Here is a 25,348-nt window from a genome sequence, read left to right on the forward strand (position 1 = left end):
TTCAATGTCCTCATGAAAATTCCAACTCAATTCTTCATAGAATTAGAAAGAGCAATTTGCAAATTTGTTTGGAAAATAAAAAAAAAAAAAAAAAAAAAAAAAAAAAACCCAGGATAGAGAAAACTATTCTTAACAATAAATAAAGGAACTTCTGGGGGAAATCACTGTCCCTGAACTAAAGTTCCATTACAGAGGAACAGTGATAAAAACTGCATGGTACTGGTACAGGTACTGGTAGATCAGTGGAATAGAACTGAAGACCCAGAAATGAACCCACACACCTATGGTCACTTGATTTTTGACAAAAGAGCCAAAACCATCCAATGGAAAAAAGATAGCATTTTCAGCAAATGGTGCTGGTTCAACTGGAGGTCAGCATGTAGAAGAATGCAAATCGATCCATGCTTATCACCCTGTACAAAGCTTAAGTCCAAATGGGTTAAGGACCTCCACATCACACCAGATACACTCAAACTAATAGAAGAAAAAGTGAGAAAGAGTCTTGAACACATGGGCACTGAAAAGAACACCAATGGCTTATGCTCTAAGATCAAGAATTGACAATAGGACCTCATAAAACTGCAAAGCTTCTGTAAGGCAAAGGACACTGTTGTTAGGACAAAATTGCAACCAACAGATTGGGAAAAGATCTTTACCAATCCTACAACTGATAGAGGCCTTATATCCAAAATATACAAAGAACTCAAGAAGTTAGACCACAGGGAGACAAATAACCCTATTAAAAAATGGGGTCAGAACTAAACAAAGAATTCACAGCTGAGGAATGCCAACTGACTGAGAAACACCTAAAGAAATGTTCAACATCTTTAGTCATAAGGGAAATGCAAATCAAAACAACCCTGAGATTTCACCTCACACCAGTGAGAACGGCCAAGATCAAAAACTCAGGAGACAGCAGATGATAGCGAGAATGTGGAGAAAGAGGAACACTCCTCCATTGTTGGTGGGATTGCAGACTGGTACAACCATTCTGGAAATCAGTCTGGAGGTTCCTCAGAAAATTGAACATTGAACTACCTGAGGACTCAGCTATACCTCTCTTGGACATATACCCAAAAGATGCCCCAACATATAAAAAAGACACGTGCTCAACTATGTTCATAGCAGCCTTATTTATTTTTTTTCTTTTTCTTTTTTTCGGAGCTGGGGACCGAACCCAGGACCTTGCACTTGCTAGACAAGCGCTCTACCACTGAGCTAAATCCCCAACCCCAGCAGCCTTATTTATAATAGCCAGAAGCTGGAAAGAACCCAGATGCCCTTCAACAGAGGAATGGATACAGAAAATGTGGTACATCTACACAATGGAATACTACTCAGTTATCAAAAACAATGACTTTATGAAATTCATAGGCAAATGGATGGAACTGGAAAATATCATCCTGAGTGTGGTCACCCAATCACAGAAAAACAAACATGGTATTCACTCATTGATAAGTTGATATTAAATGCCAAAAAGCTCGAACTACCCAAGATGCAATCCACAGGTGACAGGAGGGTCAAGAAGAACGATGACCAAAATGCTGGTGCTCCCATTTAAGGACTACTCAACTATTAAAAACAGTGACTTCATGAAATTCATAGGCAAATGGATGGAACTAGAAAATATCATCCTGAGTGAGGTAACCCAGACACAAAAGAACACACAAGGGCCATGTCAGAGGTTAGGTGGAAATCTACTACACTAGAAACTTCTCAAAATATACAAAATGAAATCTAAGTGGAATCTTGAAAATAAACGCTAGAGAAGATGTCCCACTTTTACATGTTTTGCACCTGGCACACTTTCAGTGCCAGGAATCAGTTATTCTAATACATGTTGGTCAAAGCATCCCTACTGAAGTCCCTGAACAACTCAGACTTTTTGCCAAGACTACTGGTTGCTCTCCATAACTAGTAGTAAGGTCCTATTACTGAAGATAACATCTATAGAACTCATTGAACACAAAGCAAGCTGGTACCTCTGCCTATCTAGAGCTTTCACCCCTAGTAACTAATCATCATAGTACTGGAAGGTACTTTGCTCTCTACCCTGAAGGAACCTGCAGTTCTGTGAATATGCAGAGTTACACAGACACAAGCACATGCACAACTGAAAATGAAATAATTAAGCCATGCAGTGGTCACTCATGCTTTTAATCCCAACAGTCAGATAATAGAAGCAGGTGAGTATTTGAGTTCAGCCAGGCATGGCTACACAGAGAAAAACATTAAAAAACATTCTTAAAAAGAACTCTTCTTAATGAGATAATGTGCTTAAACTTCTAAGAAGTCCCTCTCCCAATACGGTTTCTTAAATCTCTGAAGATAACGTAACCATAACAACCTTTTCTAACTTCAGATAGCATTTTCTTTTTCTCTATGTCTTCCAAACTCATCAAAAACTGTAATGGCTATTCCCAGTTGTCAACTTGATTATATCTGGAATGAACTATAATTTTAAAAAGGAAGGCACACCAATGACTCAGGTCTTGAACTAGACAGGCTTTTGATCTGGATCTTGAAGCACAGGTTCAGGCAAGGTGGTACATGCCTTTAATAGAAGGACTACAGAGTCAAGCAGATCTCTCTGAGTTCAAGGCCAGCCTGGGAAAGAACAAGCACTATGGGAAAAGGAAATTACTTTCTCTTCGGAAGTTACTGCCAGCACATCTATTGGAACCTACTTATTCAGGATTGTAGCTTATATAGAAGATAACCTGAAATGCCTAGCATTATGACACTGACCAACTACTAGATTCTTATTCCCATTCACAGTTGCCCATTGTTGAGATACTTGAACTGCAGATCGTAAGTCATTCCAAAATTTCCTTTAAAATACAGAGACATTCTGTAAGTTCTGTGACTGTACAGAACCCTTATATAAAAAGCCCCTTGGGGCTGGGGATTTAGCTCAGTGGTAGAGCGCTTGCCTAGGAAGCGCAAGGCCCTGGGTTCGGTCCCCAGCTCTGAAAAAAAAGAACCAAATAAAAAAAAAAAAAAAAAAAAAGCACCTTGCCCTGATACTCTGGGCTTTGTCAGTTGGCTCTCCAAATTCTGAGATACAACCCACAGGCCTAGCCTTAAACCCAGGAACTATAAGTTCTCTTTCTTCCAGATGCTCCTTTCCCATCCCATCCTTCCTGTTGAAAACTTCCATCTCAATATCCACAGGTTGGCTGCTTACCCATGGTTTAGGAACCATTTTTCTCTGGTACAATTAATTAAACAAGTCATCTACCAATCTTACCTTACGCAGCTCAGATGACACAGCTACCTTGTATAAGCCAGATTCTCACATCAAGCACAAGACCAAAGAAAAAAGTCCTTACACCAGGTCAAAGAGAAAAAAAAGGAAACTATAGCCTATTTCCCATCAAACCCATTAATCAATAGTTTCTCTTAACTATGTAGATGAACAGCCAAGATAATCCCTAGGACACAAAATTTAAAAGAACAATTATCAAAGAATTTGAAAAGTTTAGAGACAGTAGCACACATCTTTAAACCTGTATAGCCAGATCTACAAAGTGAAACCCTATGAAAGAAAGAAAGAAAGAAAAAAAATTATAGGAAGGGTGGATGGGTAGGGAGGGAGAAAAAGAAAAAGAAAGAATTCAATTAATTAAAAAAATTACCAGGTATTTCATTGCACTCCAAGGAAATTGCAATAAATGTCTGAGTGATGCAAAGAAACAACAGACAAGACTGGTGGAATAAGGAAGACAATTCAAAATTTGAAAACAGATTCAGTAAAGAGAGACTGAATAGACTGACTGCATAGTAACCACCTGACAAACCCATACATACTGATATCACAATTCTCGAACAACCTTTTACTTTCATCTTTGATGATTTATATACTATGTGTTATGGGAGTTCCCTTATGTTTTATTCCTTTGGAAAGTTTTCTTTGGACTTTAGTAGAGAATGTGAAGTTATATGACAGCAGATCTCTAAATAATTCTATAGAAAAGGTCTCCACAACCATGGAACCACACAGCATGAAACTGCCTACTTCTACACAAGAATCCCCACTGTAACCCCTTGAATGCACCAAGAATTTAAAAATATATATATATATATATATATATATATATATATATGTGTGTGTGTGTGTGTATATATATATATATGTGTGTATATATATGTGTGTGTGTATATATATACACACACAAGTGTAATAACTTGGCTGTTGAGGGCAAGAACTCAGTAAGTATAGAATAGTGCCTGTCAAGTACCCATAATGGAATAAGCTAAGAACTCCCTGAGATGGCCTGCTTTGGATTATTATATAATCTGCAACAGGTTCACCTTTATGAAGAAAGGCCTTGGGGGAACTCATATTAGGAACGATTCCTGCTAGTAATATACTTTTCCTGTGTGTGTGTGTGTGTGTGTGTGTGTGTGTGTGTGTGTGTGTGTGTGTGTAGCACACCCCTTTGGAGCAGATCTCTGCAGGACTATGAAGATGTACTATTCTGTGATGCTATATAGACAGACAGATGACTTTTTAAGTATTAATGATGATCCTATAAGAAGTTCTAAATATCAGTGATTATTAAGTTCTTTTATAGTGGGACTGCTATTAGGTCCTTTTTCTCATAGTCAAAACTGCAGTGAGAACTCTCCCAGTCTCCCATGTGTCACCAGTTAATTGCTTTTAGATGGTAACCAGACTTTCTCCTACTCAGAGCCCATTCCAAGAGGTTGTAAAACAATTAACCAAGGGGCCGGAGAGATGGCTCAGCGGTTAAGAGCACTGACTGCTCTTCCAGAGGTCCTGAGTTCAATTCCCAGTAACCACATGGGGGCTCACAACCATCTGTAATGGGATCCAGTTCCTTCTTGTGGTGTGTCTGAAGACAGCTACAGTGTATTCATATAGTAAATAAATAAATCTTAAAAAAAAAAACCAATTAACCAAAGGTCATAAAAAGAGAACTATTAATTATAGGTGCTAGGACAGAAGATATAGGACTGGGCTTATCTATACAAATCTTTACTAATAGCTTACTTTTGGTTTTAAACTTACACTGAACCTATGGATCTGTGACAGGTGATGTTTAGATAGATTAATTACTCCTAATAAATATGAATATAAACATTATTATTGTAAACTTCTATATCAATTTATGATTTGACTTTTTGTGTGAACTTGTGAACTTTGTAGCATGTGATCATATATTCTGAAAGATGTATAAATAATACATGAATAAAGAGATATGAGAGAGATAGAAGGAACTTTTTTCCCTTAGAAGAAATTTTCCTCCCCCAACCCCATCCCATGATCTTTCCACTTTCCCCCTTAGATAGCTTTCATTGAAAGCTTTTTACACTTAGTAATAAACTCTGTAATCACTTTTCAAAGTGTCCCTGTTTCTTCCTGTGTCTTCCAACCAGCAGACTGAAAGTTAGGTGTAATTCCTACTGATAGAAGAAAGGCTTTAGTTAATTCTTTGCTGCTTTAGGAAAAGGTGCTAGGTGCCTCAGAGGATCACAGAAGGCAAGTCAGCTATAGTAGCAAGATAACTTAGACTTAGATAAGTAAGCTTTTTTTTTTTTTTTTTCCCGGAGCTGGGGACCGAACCCAGGGCCTTGCGCTTCCTAGGTAAGCGCTCTACCACTGAGCTAAATCCCCAGCCCCGATAAGTAAGCTTTTTATTATTGTAGAGCAACCCTAAATATCTTGTAAGACATACCCTCCACTGACGTTCTTCGCCTTCTGATGCCTCAAGAAGAACCAACAATTCGGTCCCCAGCTCCGAAAAAAAGAACCAAAAAAAAAAAAAAAAGAAGAACCAACAAAAAAGAAGATCCCCTCTGTAGCTGGCCCCTGGCAAATGCCCACAATTGATTCCCTGGGTACATGACTTACAAAATGAATGGCAAGACCTAGTATGACCCATGGGAGCAGATTCTGTTAAGAAGTTAGACTGATGTGATCCCTTCTGTCATATAGAAATTGTGCCCTGAAGGAGTTAGGATGGTATGGTATATCTGAAAGAGTAAGCTATCAGCACCTTCCTTTGAGAAATGAATAAGGAGTACAGGCCCATATTGTAAGAGTAAAGCACATAGGAGCACAGAAAAAGCTCAATGCTTGTTATACTACATGGTGCAAACAATGCATCATGCCTCAGGAGGAATAAAAATTGCTCTTATAAGTTTGTTTCTCAGGATTCAATGTCTGGTACCTCCTGAACATGAAGACTGAGATTGTGCAGGAGGAAATATAAAGGGTTGGGGAAACCTTAGAGAGTAATAGAGACTTAAATGCTTGTTGAACTTACTGCTTTTCTTTTAAAGAAAATACTGTAATAAAGTTCATGACTGTTGTTGCCTGCTCTTTTTAACATAACTGTAGCCCTTTTGTATTCACTTTCCAAGTTACTCACAAGGTGAAATTTAGCTCATCCACTTTTTGGAGTTACTACTTTTTGTTTGTTTGTTTGTTTTTTTTGGTTCTTTTTTTTTCGGAGCTGGGGACCGAACCCAGGGCCTTGCGCTTGCTAGGCAAGCGCTCTACCACTGAGCTAAATCCCCAACCCCGAGTTACTACTTTTTGAACATGGCTTTGCCCTGAGGACAAAATAATACCACAAGTATGTTTTTCCTTCCTATGGTCCTGATCAATCAGTAAATTTTCATTATATCTGAAACTGTTGTCCGTTTGGTCAGTGCATGGCTAACCCCAGGCTCCAACATCACTCTGGATATTGAAAAGTAGGAATAAAACAGGTTAAAAAACAGTCTGTGAAAAGATCATACATTTCTTGAAATTATTAAGTCTGCTTTCAAAATTGCCTGTGATTAAACTACTTTGCAACTATAAAAGGTCTATGCCACTCTCCCCCTTTCCTTTTTTGAATAAACACATAAGCTATCCTGTTTAACCTTCAGATCTTGTCTGTCTCCTTCCCTCACTGACACACAACCCCTTTGGGACCTGAACCCCACTATAGCTGAACTCCAGCAGAGAGAGAGAAAGAATAAAGAATTCTCAAGCTGAAATAAATATGGAGTTGAAAATGTAATAATCCAACTATAGAGCTCAAAAGAAAGCCTCAACATGTAAAATCAATCAAGCAGAAGATAGAGTAGCATGATTTGAATACAGAGAAACTAGACAAACATTAGAATATGTAAGAGAACCATGAAAAGATTAAATCTCCCAATTATAAGAAATATCCCAGGTCAGTGGCACAGACCAGACCTTCAACAAGAGCAAAAAGGTGCCAGGTGTGGTGAATCACTAGCATTCAGTCTATCAGGTTACAGAGCAGTCAGGACTTCATTGTAAACCTGTTTGCTGGACTGTTTTCTGGCAACTTGATACAAGCTAACATCATCAGTAAAGGAAGGAACCTCAAATAAAAAAAAAAAAAAATGCCTCTGGCCAGGGACGGTTGCACACATCTATAATCCCAGCATTCGGGAATTCAAGATCAACCTGGCCTACAGAGTGAGTTCCGGGACAGTCAGAATGTTTCTGCTCTGTGACACATGGAAAGAATGAAAAGAATTTCTCAACCACTACATGAGAAAAAAAAATTTACAAAAGATTTATCTGATAAGGGAATGTTGTCCAAACCTGTCAAAGCTGATTAAAACTCAACGATAGTAAAATAAGCAATTTGATTTAAAAATAGGCAGGCTAACACCTAAACAGATACATGAATACAGATGTAAAGATGTCACAGAAGCATGTGAAAAGGTGCTCACACAATGTGATATGATGGGTGGTCCCATCCCTAAGCTTGAGAAAGACTGAGAAAACCACAGGAGCAAGCCTGTAAGCAGCAACTTGGCCTCTACATCAGCTCATGACTTCAGGTTTCTGACCTATTCGAATCCTCTGCTGGCTTCTTTCAATGATGAACCTGTCCAGTTTGCTTTTGGTCATGGTGTTTCATCAAAGCTATAACACTAAGACACCCTACCTCTTTAAAAAAAAAAAAAGAAAAAAAAAAAAAGCAAATTAAGGGCTGGAGAGATGGCTCAGCGTTTAAGAGCAGTCAGTGCTCTTCCAGAGGTCTTGAGTTCAATTTCCAGCGACCTCATGGTGGCTCACAACCATCTGTAATGAGATCTGATGCCCCCTTCTGGTGTGTCTGAACACAGCTATGATGTATTCATATACATAAATAATTTTTAAAAAAGCAAATAAAAAATTTTCTAAAATTAAGACATATTCACACAGACACAAGAAACACAGAGAACACCCAGTTGATAAAAATACCCATGGCATATCATAGTGAAAATGCTACATATAAAAAAACAAAAACAAAGAAAAAAGGTTTAAGATAAAAAAATGAAAATAAAAAAAACCCCACTAAAATAACAGTTAATTTCTTAATTAAAAACTGTGAAAGCGGCAGCCTCACTGGTGTGTCGAGTCAGAAGGAGCCGCTGGGATGAATGTGTTTCTCATGATCTGGCGCCACAAAACCACCTTCTTTTTTTTTTTTCCGGAGCTGAGGACCGAACCCAGGACCTTGCACTTGCTAGGCAAGCGTTATACCACTGAGCTAAATGCCCAACTCCCAAAACCACCTTCTTTATGGACCATTTTTATGGACACCAAGGAGTTGAGATCGCCTTGTTTGAACTGAAGCGCATCTTCAAGGGCATACTGAAGTGGCTGCCAGAGATGCAGTAGCTGTACTAGGACCTCTCCACAAATCCTACTTCTCTCTTCAGGAAGACCTGCTCCTCAATGATGGAAAAACTCTGGTTAAATGTGGATTCACTAGTCAACAGCAAGGCCACAGGTCCCAGCCACAGTGGGCCTGGCCTTTCAAGCAGATGACACCTTCAAAGCTTTGCTCATCAAGCCCTTCTCTAGTCCTCCAGAGCTTCCAGATGTGATAAAGCCACAGAATTTCGGAGGCAGTGCCAATGAACAAGCCTTGCAGTGAGGGCCCGGGGCCTACCCCCTACCCTAGAGACCCATTCTCCTAATAAAAAAAAAAAAAAGATTTGGCTGTCTTTAAAAACAAAACAAAGGGGTTGGGGACTTAGCTCAGCGGTAGAGCGCTTGCCTAGCAAGCGCAAGGCCTTCAGTTCGGTCCCCAGCTCTGGGAAAAAAAAAAAAACCCCAAAAAACAAAAAAACAAAAACAAACAAACAAACAAACAAACAAAATACAAAAGAAACTCTCTGAAAGCCAGAAAGCCTAAACAATGCATGCCAAACACAATATGTTAACCTAGACTACCATACTATGCTGACTAGTCTTGAGTCAACTTGACACACAAACTACAGTTAATCTGAAAGGTGGGAATTTTAAGAAAATGTCTCCACAAGATCTGGCTGTAAGGCATTTTCTTAATTAAATATTGAGAGGAAGAACTTCAGTTTATTGTGGACAGTACTATCCTTAAGCTGGTTGTCTTGGGTCCTATAACAAAACAGGCTGAGCAAACCATTAGGAGCAAGCCAGTAAGCAGAATCCCTTCAAGGCCTCTGCATCAACTTTTGCCTCCAGTCCTGTTTGAATTCCTGTCCTGATTTCCTTTGGTGATGAACAAAGTCAGTGATGTACAAGAGATTAAACCCTTTTCTCTCCAACTTGCTCTTTGGACATGATGTTTCATCACATCAATAGCTAATGTTAACAAAACAAGTAACAACAGATGTTGCAGAGGTTGTGGGTATAATGAAGTTTCTCTCATTCACTGCTAGTCAGCATACCAGAAATCCTAGAAATAAAAATGGAAAGTTCTCAATAAGCAAAACACAAAACTGGGTACACACCTTTAATTCCAGCACTTGAGGGAAACAGGCAGGTGGATCTCTGAGTTAGAGACTAGCCTCATCTTCAGCAAGACATTCCAGGGCTACTTGACAAAATAAGACAAACCAATGTGATGGTTTGCATATGCTTGGCCCAGGGAGTGGAACTATTAGGAGGTGTGACCTTGTTGAAGGAAGTGTGTCACTGTGGGGTGGGCTTGGAGACCCTCCTCCTAGCTGCCTGAGGATGCTCAGTCTGTTCCAGGCTTCCTTCAGATGAAGATGTAGAACTCAGCTCCTCCTACACCATGCCTGCCTAGATGTTGCCATGCTCCCGCCTTGATGATAATGGACTGAACCTCTGAACCTGTAAGCCAGCCCCAATTAAATGTTGACACTTACAAAATTTACATTGGTCATGGTGTCTGTTCACAGGAATAAGCACTAAGATAAGAATAAGCAATAAGCACAGAGAAAACAAAAATTAAAAATAAATCTACCCAGTTATACAATTCACTAAGCAACAGACTAGATATCATAATCGAAAAACCTTAATAACACCTAGTGTGATTGGTTTGGGTCAAAGAGTGGCACTATTAGGAGGTTTAGTCTTGTCGGATTAGATGTGGCCTCGTTACTGTGGGGGTGGGCAATGAGACCATCCTCATAACTATCCATGAATCAATCTTTTTATGGTTCCCTTTGGAATAAGATGTAGAACTTTCAGCTCCTAAAGCAACATGTATGCCTGATGCTGCCATGCTTCCTACAATGATGATACTGCACTGAACCCCTGAACCTATAAGCTAGCCCCAGTTAAATCCTGTCCTTTATTCATGGTGTCTGTTCACAGCAATGGAAAACGTACCTAAGACAGAAGCTGGAACCATGGACTGGAGTATTGTTGTGACTGGCCTGACCATGCTTTTGTTTGGAAGAATGTAGATTTGGGGACTTTGGAACGCAGTAAGTATGCTTTATGGGAGGCTTAATGGGTCATCCTAGTAGAAATATGGAAGACATTGGTGCACAGGGCAATTTGAACTGTGCAGACCTGGACCAAAGGTTTCAGTGGAGAAGAATTCAGTATGTGGCCTAAAAAACTATTTTTGTGGTCTTCTAGTGAACAGTGTGGCTTATTTTGCCTGGTATGAAGAATCTACCTGAGGCTAAGGTAAAGAGATTCAGATTAATTTCATTGACAAATTAAGTCAAAGCAGAGACTTTGTTCTATGGTATAGTAACATGAAGAACATTTTGATCAAGCATTGCAAGCTTCAAAAGGAAAAGTACAAAATGTATGCTTCAAAGAATAAAGGGGCACCAAGTAGTAGAATGGAGCTAAATCCTATGTTCAAGGAGATGCACAGATTAAGAGAGTGGTGAACTGGGTCAAGATTCCATCCAGCAAAGCTTATTGTTTTTGTGCTTCAGTTGAAGAAGGAATAGTTATATAATCTTAGGCACTATTGCCTGGTAATTGTTTTCATTTGAACTTTAAAGGTGGAGGGACCTACAATCAGGAAATGGAGGTCATCCTTATGATCCAGATCTTGAGGCTAGAAGACAGACAGTTTTTATCTGGATCTTGAGGAATACTGGTCATGAATACTTTGGCCCAAGCATGGTGGTACACAACTTTAATCCCAGGAGACAAAAGCAAACAGATCTCAGTTCAAGGGACAGAGCGAGTTCTAGGTGAAAAAAAGCTTAAGTCTAGGTGTGGTGGTTCATGCCTGTGATCCCAGGAGACAGCCATTCAGAGTTCAAACCAATCTGCAGTACAAGATTCAAGACAGCCAAGCTTAGGTAGTGAAGGAGTTGCACAACAGAAAGCTGGCCTGCAAGCATACATGCAGGCAGAAAGCTGTATGAATACATAATAAATAAATGTTAAAAAAAAAAAAAGAAATGTCAGTATGGATGATCACCAAAAATATTACAGCAATATATTGGAGTCAACCAGACAGCAGAACTGGAGAAGAGACCCAATCCCTGGAGGAACCCAGAAGGTCATGTGTGGATCCCAGATACTGGAATAAGAAGCTGTGAAGCTAAAGTTGCTTGGATACCCCAAGATGTTAGAGATATCTGAGCCATGGGATACCTATTAAGGAAAACTGTTAGTAGACTAAGAGGATGAAGGTTATTAGTTATAGTCAACAAAGATAAAAGGATTTAGAGATACAAAGATTTTACATCAGACATGGAGATGGAGAGTTTGTAGTTTGTCTGCCTGGATGCTGCCATGCTTCTCATCTTGATGATAACAGACTGAATCTCTGAACTAGTCACATAGGAGTTGCCTTGCACAGAATGGAAACTCTAAGACACCTAGGAAATGAGAACAATCTAAACGTTCTTCAAAGAAGAAATGGATAATGAAAATGAAGTACATATACACTATTATATACTATTTAGCTTTAAAGAAAAATAAAATCATGAAATTTTCTGATAAATAACGGACCTGGAGGGTACACTGAATGAGGCAATTCAGAATCTGTCACTCCTAGGAACAAATCTCCATATGTGATACACCATAGAATAATCAGAAACCAGCAAAAAAAAATACAGGAATAGGGTAATGGAGGAGTGGGGTTGAGGAGACTTGAAAGGGGAATAGAAATCATTGATGAGAAAGGAAATAGAAAACTGGGAAGCAATCTCCAACTGAAGTAGGGAGGGATATGAATAAAAAAGGATGAGTAAGGAGGAACAAAACACATCAAAGTTATTTGATAAAGCCTCAAATATTTTTTATATTTAACTAAAATATATACAATATATATTTATCTTTATACAGATACAGATACACACACACACAACACACACACACAGACACACACAGACACACACACACACACACACACACACACACAGACACACAGACACACACCTTAAAATTATGTGACTTGGGCTGACAATACTTCCCATAAAACAATGGTCTTAAAAAAAAATCCCTAGTACTAAGCATAAGAAAACAAACTAAAAAATCCTTTCAAGTTGTCTATCGAGGGAGTCCAGGTATCTTCCAGAAGTATGTAAAATCTTGCTGCTGTCCTTTGTTGCTTCTCAGAAGCTGTAGGCAAAACATAGCTACGAACACAGAATTTTGATTCTTCAAGCTGCCTTTCAGCCTATTCTTTGTTAAAGAATAAGAAAGTTCTATGAGGGCTAGAGAAATGGCTCAGTGGTTAAAGAGCACTGACTGCGGGGTTGGGGATTTGGCTCAGTAGTAGAGTGCTTGCCTAGGAAGCACAAGGTCCTGGGTTCGATCTCCAGCCCCGGAAAGAAAAAAAGAAAAAGAAAAAGAAAAAGAAAAAAAAAAGAAGAGCACTGACTGCTCTTCCAGGGGTCCTCAGTTCAATTCCCAGCAACCACATGGTGGCTCACAACCATCTGTAATGGGATCCCATGCCACTTTTGGCATGTCTGAAGACAGCTACAGTGTACTCATATATAATAAATAAATAAATCTTAAAAAAAAAAAAAAAAAAAAAAAAGAGGGGTTGCCCTGATGAGGAATGGATCACATACTTGGGTGATTTTAATGTGAACCTTCTCCCTGGTCAAATAAAGGCTAGAGTCTGTTAACCAGTGGAAAGAAAAGTGGGCCTGGAGATTTTAGAGAGTGGAGGAAGGGGAGAGGAAGGACAGAGGAAGATGAGGTAGAAGGAAGATGGAGAAGAATCATATGGCCTGGAGAAGCAGAAAATAGCAAGGGATCTCACACCTAGAGAATAGATGTAGTGGTAAATCTGCCCAATCTAGGTATGCAGCTTTAAAGTATTGTAACTGAATTGTGTGGCTTTGCATGAGCTTATTGGGGTTGGAGATTTACTACAACAAATTTGTCCATTGATCTGCGTAAAATTCATTTATTTAGTCTCAGGGGAAAAGACGAAAAGATAGTATGAGTAAAGATATCAGCCAGGCAGTGGTGGTGCACACCTTTAATCCCAGCATTCTGGAAGCATGGGCAGGCAGAGTGTTTGTGTACTTTAAGGCCAGCATGTTCTACAGAGTGAGTTACAGGACAAGTTAATCTATCCTATTGCTGAAATTTGAATGTAGGTTTTTGGGAAGCCATTGCAGTCTGAAGATCAACAGTGCTCTAGTAATTCTATAGGATCCCAGCACTAGACTGGGATTGCTGATACATCTAGATTTGTGGGTTAAACTACAGTTAAGGACCATAGCTCTTGGTCCTTCAGTTGGAAGGCAGCCATTTTGGACCTGGACCACAGCTATAAATAACTCTAGTAAATCATCTTTTAGTGTACATATATACTAATTCTGTAAGTTCTGTTCGTTTAAGCAAACAAACAAACAAAAACCTGATAAATATACCCCAATACAGAGTGGACATATGATTTCTGTCTATCAGTCAAGCAAGGCAGCATACCCCTTTAATCCCAGCACTCAGGAGTCAGAGGCAGGAAGATCTATGAATTTGAGGCCAGACTGGTCTATAGAGTAAGTTCTAGAACAGCCAGGATCACACAGAAAAATCCTGTCTACAAAAATAAAACAAACAAACAAAAACCCAAGACTATCTAAAATGGTAGTCTCACAAATATGGCAGCATAAACAACACCTGAGCACAGACAACATCAATAAACATCTAAAATGGTAAAAGGGAAAGCTCTGTGTCCAAAAAATAAAAAATATAGGGAAAGAGTTAATGTATACTTCAGGGAAGGAGCTCCTAAACAATATATGCAAGTCCTATGTTTGATCTTAGCACTGTAAGAAAATAGTAATAGTTGAATGATTTTGTACAAAATACACTAGAAAAATCTTCAAAGGACATCCTAATGTGATGTGGTAGAAAGTTATTAAGGGGTAGATGGCTCAGCCAAAAAAGTGTTTCCCATGCAATCATGGGACCCGAGTACCATATAATATCAGTCTTTATTACTTATGTCACCATTGTTGTGTCAATTAAAACTAATCAAATGGACCTGGCAACAGTAACAAAGCATGCTTCTTGCTACCTACCCCAAGGTTATGGGTTCCTAAATGGAGGACACATTCACCCACACCCACACACCCACACCCAGACAGATATACAGACAGCTTTATATTTTAATATGCTTTAAACAGCTCAGTGACTGGGCCACTCCCAAACCTCCATGTGGCTAACTCTCCTCTGATACTTACATGGCTTTAGTTTATATTTATAACTACATCCCTCTACTACCCTGTCTGTATTTTCACCCTCCTTGAAAAGTACTTCATTTCTGATGGGTCTATGCCATTTTCTATCTTGCCTGGATTAGGCTGGATTATTAAAATCCATATTTTATAGTGTTGCCCTAGACCCAGTAAAGGGGGCCTGTACTAGCTGTTTTTATGTGTCAACTTGACACTAATTGGAGTTATTACAGAGAAAGAAATCTCCATTGAGGAAATGTCTCCATGAGATCCAGCTGTAAGGCATTTTCTTGACTGGTGATCAAGGGAGAAGAGCCCAGCCCATTGTAAGTGGTACCATCTCTGGGCTGGTGGTCTTGGATTCTATAAGAAAGTAAGCTGAGCAAGGCAGGAAAAGCAATCAGGTAAGCAGCATCTCTCCATGTCCTCTGCATCAGCTCCTGCTTCCTGACCTGCTTGAGCTCCAGTCCTGACTTCCTTTGGTGATGAAGAGCAATGTGGAAGTGTAAGCTGAATAAACCCTTTCCTCCCCAACTTGCTTCTTAAGTATGTTTGTCTTCCCCAACTTGCTTCTTGGTCATGTTTGTGCTGGAATAGAAACCCTGACTAAGACAAGCCTCCCTGGGGCTGCCCTTCCCCAGCTTTTACATGATTGTTATGCTCTCTTTTCTGCAGCTCTCAGGCCTGGCAGCTACTCCTTTCCGGACATGACAGCTCTATCTCTCACCCTTCTCCTGATCCCTTGCCCAGGAATCCTAAAAATCCCCCTGTGTCTCCCTGCCCAGTCACTGGCCACTAGCAACTTTATTAACCAATCAAAACCAACTGGGGGCAGGGAACATCAATGTCTTATGTGTATATTCTTGTACAATTTTGAGGACCCAATTAACATAATACAAAAATTAGACAAAATCTACAATACAACATTATTAATAAAAGCACAAAATTGGCTGGTACATGGAAAAATCAATATACTGATTATATACGCTGTATATGACATTAATGGTTGTGAATGCCTTTAATCATTGGGCAGGTTGTGGGTTTCAGGCCTGCCTGGTCCTTGTAGCAAGTTTCAGGTCAACAAAATCTATAACGTAAAACCCTGTCTCAAACAAACAAACAAACAAACAAACAAACAAACAAACAAACTTCCTATAAACAATAGAAAACTACAGAGCTATTAAAACCATCCTGTTACATATACAGATACTCAATTTGAAATATTTTGTTATGAGATGGTTATATTAAAGTTGGTATACTCTGTAGTATATTCTTTTTTTTTTTTTTTTTTTTGGAGCTGGGGACCGAACCCAGGGCCTTGTGCTTCTTTTTTTTTTTTTTTTTCAGAGCTGGGGACCGAACCCAGGGCCTTGCGCTTCCTAGGCAAGCGCTCTACCACTGAGCTAAATCCCCAAACCCGGGCCTTGCGCTTCTTAGGCAAGCGCTCTACCACTGAGCTAAATCCCCAACCCCTCTGTAGTATATTCTTAAAATTTTAAATTTGGTAAAAAATTCTATCATTCTAAAAAAACTCATAGAAAATATTAATCAGTACTCAAGAACATTATAGAACAAATCTACAATTAAACATTTTTCGTCTACAACATTAAACTCTAACATAGCAATATTTAAATTACTCACCATTAAAAATTCAAAATTTTAACTCTTCTGAAATCTAATAATATGTTCACTAATTACTACATAAACTTGTTTTATGGGTGTTTCTATTTAATTAGCATTATTCTTATTTCATACATATAGTTAATACATTATTATTAAACCCTTGTGGAAAACATCATCAGTAATTCATGAAGCTGGGCATAGTGGTACACATCTTAAATGCCAGTACTTGGGAGACAGAGACAGATAAATCTCAAGATTCAAGGACAGCATGGTCTTTGATGGCCAGGATGGTCAGGGTTCTGTTACACAGAGAAACCATGTCTCATAAAAACAAAAGATAAAATAAAATAAAAATGTCATGGAAATTTATATTTTGTGACATTCTTTCTGAAGAAGCATCTTCTTTGCTGATATACTGTGCCCTACTTCCTGTTTTTAATGACATTTAAGTTGTAATTATTTTACATTGTATATATGGACTTTACTTAGGTATTAAGCATGGAGCTCAGGATTTCAAACATGCTCAGCAAGCTTTCCTACAACTCAGTTCTATCCCCACTCCCCACTTTTTTTATTCTTTTCTTTTTTTCGGAGCTGGGGCCCGAACCCAGGGCCTTGTGCTTGCTAGGCAAGCGCTCTACCACTGAGCTAAATCCCCAACCCCTTCCACTCCCCACTTTTAACCCCGTAACAAGTAGTTCACTGTCATCAACTATACTTGCTGGTAATTACAAGATATCTAGATATTACTTGCATCAAAAATTATAATAGTCTTGCCTTTAACATAGGTTTTTTTTTCTCTTTACTAAGGAAATATTTCTATAGACAAAAATTAAGTCATTTTAAGTTACTAAATAATGATCTTTTTAACAGATACTCCCTAAACAACTATCCCAAGATACCAGCCTCTAAAAAGACTTTCAAAGACTTAGAAATTTGCTTACTTATATAATGCAACACAAAAGAAACAATCTATGTGTATTTCTTTAGAGGAATATGGCAACAGACATTTGTGTCTTTGACTGAGACAGTGTCTCACTATACAACCCTGTCCTACCTAACTAGACCATGATAGCTTCAAACTAGGTCCTCCTGTCTCAGCATTCAGAGTACTAGGATTAAAAGCTTCACAATTGGCTAGTTAAACAGGCTTTTAAACACATTCTGACTAAAATGGAAACTATTAAAGGAAAATAAGAAACCTGTATTATCCACACTTTCCTGAAATTATCCATATTTGTATAGGTAGACAGGGTATCAAAGTTGCTTTGAAACATGATTAAGACTTAAAAGCACTTAGATTTCCACAGAGGCAAACAAAACAGCAATGTACTTATAGGATATTGAAGAGTTTTACTGAATTATCAAATGTACAGAGTATTTGCATATGAAGTAGCATGTACCTCCAATAACCAAAACTACTAGAACTATATAAACAAACATAAATTAGACATTTCAAAAGAAAAGAATTACCTTTTGAATAATCTTCCAGTAAGAGATTGAAGTGACCTAATTGACAAAAGAAATCTGATTCCACTTTTCCTTCAGCTTTTACTATTAAAGATTCATAGCAATGAATTGCCTAAAAATGAAACATACAAATATTTAAATTAAAATTAAATTCTACATTAGAATAGGTAAAACTCTACCTCAAAAACTATATACAGTTTATGAATATGAAAGTCATAATTCATAAATATAATATCTATATTTTTAAGATTTACTTATTTATTATATATAAGTACATTGTCATTGTCTTCAGACACACCAGAAGAAGGCATCAGATCTCATTACAGATGGTTGTGAGCCACCATGTGGTTGCTAGGATTTGAACTCAGGACCTCTGGAAGAGCAGTCAGTGCTCTAATCACTGAGCCATTTCTCCAGCCTCCAATATATTCTCTATGAAAGACAGGATTTTGTCACAGTATGAGTGCAGACATTATGACCACGAGAGTCTATGGCTCACATTCCCAATGCTCAGGAGGCAAAGATAGGTAGATAATCTGTGAGTTCAAAGCCAGACAGAGTAAATTCCAGGGAAGCCAAGACTACATACTGAAACCCAGCCTAAAAAATTAAACAAACAAACAAACAAACAAACAAACAAACAGAGATAAAACAGATAGAGATTGCTTAGTAGTTAAGAGCTTTGCCTGCTTTTACAGAAAATCAGAATTTACGTCTCAGCACCCATATCAAGTGGCTCATCACTATCTAAAACTACACCTCCAGGGGATTAAATACCTGTGGCCTCCTCCTCAGGCACCAGTACTCCATTGCACACACCCACATAAAAACATACACTTACTGAAACATACCATACACATAATTTTTAAAATGTACTTTAAAAAGAAACAAAAGCTCGATAAAGTAACAAAGGAGTACATAACTAAATTTAGACAAGAATTTCAAGGCTAAATTGTTACTTTGGTCCTTATCACACAACAAAGGAACTAAAACATGTGCAGGGTGAATATATTAAATTCAGAATCCATATACTCATGTTAATTTTTTTAAACATATGGTAAATACAAATTGAGATGTATGTAAATTCAATTACAGGGTTTATTATATTTTTTTAAATTTTACTTTATTCCTCTAACAATTGCATTTATGAACACAAGAAGACCTCAGCCAGTAAAAGCCAGCAAGTTACATAGTGAAAAATAAAAACAAAAACAAAACAAACATCCCCAAACCTACTATATTAGTTTGAATCAGAATAGTCTATTTGGGCCTGGAGAGATGGCTCAGCAGTTAAGAGCACTGACTGCTCTTCCAGAGGTTCTGAGTTCAATTCCCAGCAACCACATGGTGGCTCACAGCCATCTGTAATGGGATTTGATGCCCTGTTCTCCTGTGTCTGAAAACAGTGATGGTGTACTCATATAAATAAAATAAATAAATCTTAAAAAAAAAAAAAAGAATAGTCTGTTTGGCTATGTTTAAATGCTTGGCACTCAGTGGAACTGTTTTGCAGGTGTGATCTTAAAGAATGCATATTGTTCTAAGCATCTTTTGTGGTTTCAAGGGCTAATGAACTATCTTCAGTTATTAATTAATTATTTGCCTATTTATGCAAATGCAAGATATAATTTTATCAGAAACTGATTTCAGCATTTAAGTACTACAAATGTCAAATGTTTAATACTTTTCTTGTATTTCAAATACATTCCAACACTATATACTAAATATAAACAAATACACAGAAAAAAAGGGAAGGGAATGAAAAATGAAAGTGGAATCACACTTACTAATAATCAGAGGGGTTGGGGATTTAGCTCAGTACTAGAGCGCTTGCCTAGCAAGCGTAAGGCCCTGGGTTTGGTCCCCAGCTCCGAAAAAAAGAAAAAAGAAAAAGAAAAATAAAAAAAAAATCAGAATCTGAAGCAACCACATGGTGGCTCACAACCATCTGTAATGAGATCTGATGTCTCTCTTCTGGTGTGTCCGAAGACAGTGACCATGTATTAACGTAAATAAAAATAATTCAAATGTGACTTCCTCCACCCGACACTGACCAAAAAACCCAGACAGGCTAAAATTGTAACTTCTTTGGGCTGGAGTGGCTAAAATTGTTACTTCTTTGGGCTGGAGAGATGGCTCAGTGGTTAAGAGCACTGGCTGTTCTCCCCAAGATCCTGAGTTCAATTCCCAGCAACCACATGGTGGCTCACAACCATCTGTAATGAGATCTGATGCCCTAGGCCCATGATTTCTTAAATCTGTACTAAGTAATACTTATTTTCTACCAAAACCTCTGAAAAAGGACTTAAAAGACTATTATTCCATAAAGTAACTTTTTTCATTAGTATCAAAACCTTTTAAGTTTTTATGAGAATAATAAAATAAACATACTTTTTCCCAACCACACTCATAATTTTGTACAGCTCCAGCTCCAGGGAACCCAGTGCCTTTTGTTTTTCTTGGGCACCTATACAGACTTGGGTATACACTCATAAAAACATGTGCATTCACATTCACAAAAAATACACTTTCTTAAAAGAGTGAAAAGCCAGCCTTAATATACTGTAAGGGTCAAGAATTCATAAAAGTTGATTTAAATAAGCAAACCTGAATCCTATGGATTGAGTTCAAATTAACAGATTTTTAATTAATCAAACTTAGGGTGGTATTATATTACACAGCCAATAATTAAAAAAAAAAAAAAGAAATGCCTATGTATAAACAAGAACACCTCTATATATTGGTGTGCAAAAAAGCCAAATGCAACAATTACATACCAATTGTACAGTCAATAAAAACTTCCCTTTAAAAAATGGAGGTTATCAGGCTGGGAGGCAGAGGCAGGAGGTCAGCCTTGTCAATAGAGTGAGTTCCAGTAGAGCCACACTGAGAAACTCTATGTTCAAAAACCAAAAACCAAAAGAACAAACAAACAAAAAACCTTTTTAAAAATCTAAATTTAAAAAAAAAGGGAAAAAAAGGAAAAGGCTACTAAGTGAAAATAGGGGGCTAGAGAAATGGCTCAGAGGTTAAGAGCACTGACTGTTCTTCCGAGATCCTGAGTTCAAATCCCACCAAGCACTACTATGTAATGAGATCTGACACTGTCTTCTGGTGTATCTGACGACAGCTACAATGTACTTATATATAATAAATAAATCTTTATAAGTCCTGAATTCAATTCCCATTTGTATGTAATTGGATCTTATGCCCCCAAATGCTCTCTTCTGGTGTGTCTGAAGACAGCAGTATACACTCATATACATAAAGTAAATAAATCTTTAAAAAAAAAGAGAGAGAATTATGGCCTAGCGGTGGGAAGCTTAAGTTTAAAAAAATGAAAATCGGTCCAAGATACTTGTCTTTACTAAGATGCACTACAAGAAACATGCACAAACTTAAACAAACCATTTATTAAAATGTGGCTTGGGGCTGGGGAGATGGCCCAGAGTTTAAGAGCACTGACTACTCTCCCAGAGGTCCTGAGTTCAAATCCCAGCAACCACATGGTGGCTCATAACCATCTGTAATGAGATCTGATGCCCTCTTCTGATGTGTCTGAAGACAGAGACAGTGTAATCGCATATATAAATAAAATAAACCTTAAAAAAAAAAATGTGGCTAAAGTAGCAAAGTTCCTGTCTCATTATATAGGCAGAAAGATCACTTCTAGTGATCTAGGAGGTTACCCTCATCTACATAGTTTTCTAACTCATATGAGCCTAGCACTAAGGTTATTTTAAAAATAAGATTTAGGAAATGAAAAGATGCAAGAGCAGTTAGGAGCACTTAACTGCTATTCTAGTAGTTTCAAAACTTTTCAAAAACTATATGGAACTTAACCATTTGTAATTCTAGTCTCAAGGAATCTGATGCCCTGTGTTGGCACTATAAACACAAAGTACACAGTATACATTCTAATCAAATAAAACAAATAACAGAAATGAAATTTAGGCTTGAAGGGGTGGCACATGCCTTTTTTTCCTGTAAAGGAAGAAGAATCTTTTGAGTTCCAGGTCAGTCTACAGTCTACACTAGCTACAAAGTGAGACTCTGCCTCAAAATAAATTTGGTTGGCCTCAAACTCATAAATGAGATTCAACTGCTTCTACACAGTGCTGGTGGTATACCACCACCATCCATCAATTGCCCTTTATATACCTCAGTTTTTAATAATTGGGTCATTTGAAATTATAATACATTTTGAGTAAGTGAAAAACATGTTAATAACTGTTTAAGACTAGTGGCTCATGTCTAAATCTCAATACTTGGAGGCTGAGGGATGGATACTTGTACAAGTTTGAAGTTCCCAGGGCAAGAAAATACAGAACAAGGTGTCTAAAATAATTGTTCTCAACCTGTAGGTCAAAATTCCTTTGTGGTCACATATAATATATTCAGATATTTACATAATGATTTTTAACAGTAGCAAAATTACAGTTATGGGTAAGAACAAAATAATTGGAAGTCATCACAAAATGAGGAACTGCATTAAAGGGCGTTAGAAAGATTAAGAAAGACTGATCTAAGAAAAAAATTCCTAAAACTATAATAATACATATTATCCAATGTTAACAAAGCCACAACTCATAACTGTTCTAAGAACAGTGGCACTTGATAGTTTCTCATATTTTGTTTTGAACTTCATTTCTAAAATGCTATTGAACTAGAGTTCAAAACAATACCTGTTATCTTGAGATTTGACAACAGTTCTCTAACATTTAAGTTTATATTACAAAGCACCTGAAAAATATATGCTTAAACTAAAGAGCTCTTCAAGAGGACACTGGTTTGATTCCAAAAGCCCACATAGTAGCTCAAAACCTTCACTAATTCCACTTCATTATGATCTGTCCTTTCTGGACTCCTTACTAGAACCAGACACTCAAGTGGAAGAAACATACAAGCAGTCAAAACACTATTCACATAAGTTGAAAGTTCAAGGAGGTAGCTTAGCTATTAATAGGACTTGCTGCCAAAGCTGACATGGTGGAAGAAGAGAATTGACTCCAACAATTTGTCCTATGACTTCCAGACATGAATATATACAAAATTATTAAATTTAAAAGAAGCCAGTTTTAGTAATACAGGTCTTTAATCTCAGCAATGAGAAAGCAGAAATGATATTTCTGTCTGTGAGTTCCAGGATCACACATAGTTGAGACTATGTCTCAAAAATTACAGTAGTCACTCCAAAAATACATTCAACACCAAGTCTTTTTTTTTAGGGTATGAGAACTACAACTCTGAAAAAATAAAAAAATCAAAAAATTTAAGGTATAGATAAATAATTATATCTTAAAAAACTACACAGAACCAGGTCTTTAAGTTTTTACCGTGAAGTCTTAAAAGTGTGAGGAGGTAATTTAAAATATCAAATGTACAGAACATGGAACCTAATAACATATTAATGAACAGAAATATACATATCATATTCTATACATATCACTTAAAAATGTTTAAACCTTGGACTCAGTCCTTAAAGGCTAGGTTCACAACCAAAATAAACCAAACTAAACCATAACTTACGTGTGTGTATAATATGCATATATAAACATATATATGTATACATATAAATTTAAGTACACAACACCCATATATTAAGAATATAATTACTACTTCACTAGTAGCATGAAATTATCAAATTTATAATCATAATCACTGATTTCAGTTAGAAAGGAAAAAATATAATGGTTATAAACATGTAAGATGTCACAGATCTTTGCTTTTATGCCATGGTTTACAAGTATCTAAATATAATACTTAAAAATCTTTTAATGATTTAAAAGAACGTGATAATTCTCCTTTTAAGTAATGGGGAATAATTTTCAGTAAGCTGTACTAGCTAGGTGTAATATTTTCTTGCTAAAATTGCCCTGTTTCCTCTCTTATACTGTTTCATTTCTCCTCCCTCTATTTCCCGCCATCTTGATTGATACCAGCAGCCATTAACTAAATGACAGTGCCAACTTTCAAATAGGAAATGCCTTGTCCCCTCTCACTTTCCGGAAACAAAACTCCAAGGGAGAAAAAAAAATAACTTTACAAAATAGTATTCACAGTATTATTTCTGCATCATTCTGTATTACTACTACAGCATCCTAAAAAAATCTTTTTAAGTATGCAAACTATCTCCCTAAGTTATCTGTAACTTGTCCTTTATGGGAAAATAATAAAACGTGCATAGCACAAGAGGCTGCAACAACCAAGCGTTTTTTCATAACGGAGATACAGATGACCTCACAAAAACTGCAAGATAAGCCATGCTCAGAGCTGTATGCTGAGACAGGGCCTTAAACTATCAGGAAAGAAAGCCAAGAAAAGAGAAACCGGGAAGAAAAAAAAAGTTTCAAAGATCCCTAAAAGCTACAATGAGCATTTTCAGGGTAGGGAGAGGCTCCAGGTTTGTAACACTGAAAAACTTAGGAGAAAAATATAAGCAGTTATGTCCATAGTTGCTTACCTTGTTCAACAGCGTCTTCATCTTGACGCCATCTTTGCATAGGCTCAAGAACCCGAAGAAGCTGCTGTGGAAGAAATACATGGCTCTTGTTAATGCTCACCAAAAGACGTTAATAACAAACCTTCCAATCATTGGTATCAGTGCTAAGCGAAAGCGAGCCGTCACGGTAAGCAAGATCCAGCTGGGACTCCTGGAGAGTCTCTTGAATCCGAAGAGAGAAAGACAGCCTGTCAGTATTAGCAGTTCGTACCTGTCTAATCCACAAAGCGCCTTCTTCTCTTCGACTGTGAGACTGAAGGACCCCTCTTCGCCCTCGCCTCTAGCCTTTTCCGCCGCCATTTTCTTTTCCTCATTACCTAGGACAGCAGTAGTGAGAGACAATCCGTATGATTTCACGGAAATGTAAAAAAAGTCTAAGTTCCACGTCTAGGCTCACCACCACTAACAATCCAGATCTTCTTTTGAAATGATAGCTTCAATCGTTGCTTGAAACCACCATGCCAACTTTACCGCCGCAGTTGTGGGCGCCGCTGTGGGCCACGATAAACTCCGTGGCAAAGGAGAAAGCGGCAGAAGCTATCTGGTCACATTATCACGCAGGTGATGAACGCAAGAGGCAGGCATTGTTGCAGAACCTACCCGAGATTCTTAGAATATCAAACTTCACTGGCATCTGCATAAAGTTGTTATAATCGAGTCAGTGTGAACCGCACACAGAGGCCATAACCTCTTCCTAAAGCCAGGCTTTCCAATGGAAACAACCGTTTTATCTCACGTGACTTTTGTTGACTTACGTCATCACCAGTGCAGCTAAACTTGCTAGTTCGCTAGCTTATGATGTCAGCCTAGGAGCTCTGCTGACCACAGTGATTTAAGTTTTAGGTAGTTTAGTAACTA

General features: G+C 37.8%; 1 protein-coding gene across 13 annotated transcripts in view; it reads right to left on the minus strand.

Moving 5' to 3' along the window:
- Uty (ubiquitously transcribed tetratricopeptide repeat containing, Y-linked) overlaps positions 1 to 25,348 on the minus strand; it is a 160,383-nt gene extending 135,035 nt beyond the window's left edge. For 2 of the 13 annotated variants that reach the window (XM_039100678.2, XM_039100675.2), the window contains exons 1-4: positions 25,091 to 25,291; positions 24,702 to 24,807; positions 24,452 to 24,515; positions 17,992 to 18,100 (exon numbers count right to left, since the gene is read on the minus strand). In XM_039100678.2, the coding sequence (XP_038956606.1) occupies positions 17,992 to 18,100; positions 24,452 to 24,515; positions 24,702 to 24,807; positions 25,091 to 25,130 (319 nt within the window). In that variant the 5' untranslated portion in view covers positions 25,131 to 25,291. Of the gene's footprint in view, positions 1 to 17,991; positions 18,101 to 24,451; positions 24,516 to 24,701 lie in introns of all 13 variants that reach the window. The other 11 variants (XR_005498739.2, NM_001419831.1, XM_039100676.2 and 8 more) reach the window with 11 other exon arrangements.

Source organism: Rattus norvegicus, chromosome Y (genome assembly GCF_036323735.1).
Source record: "Rattus norvegicus strain BN/NHsdMcwi chromosome Y, GRCr8, whole genome shotgun sequence".
NCBI classification, from domain to species: Eukaryota; Metazoa; Chordata; class Mammalia; order Rodentia; family Muridae; genus Rattus; species Rattus norvegicus.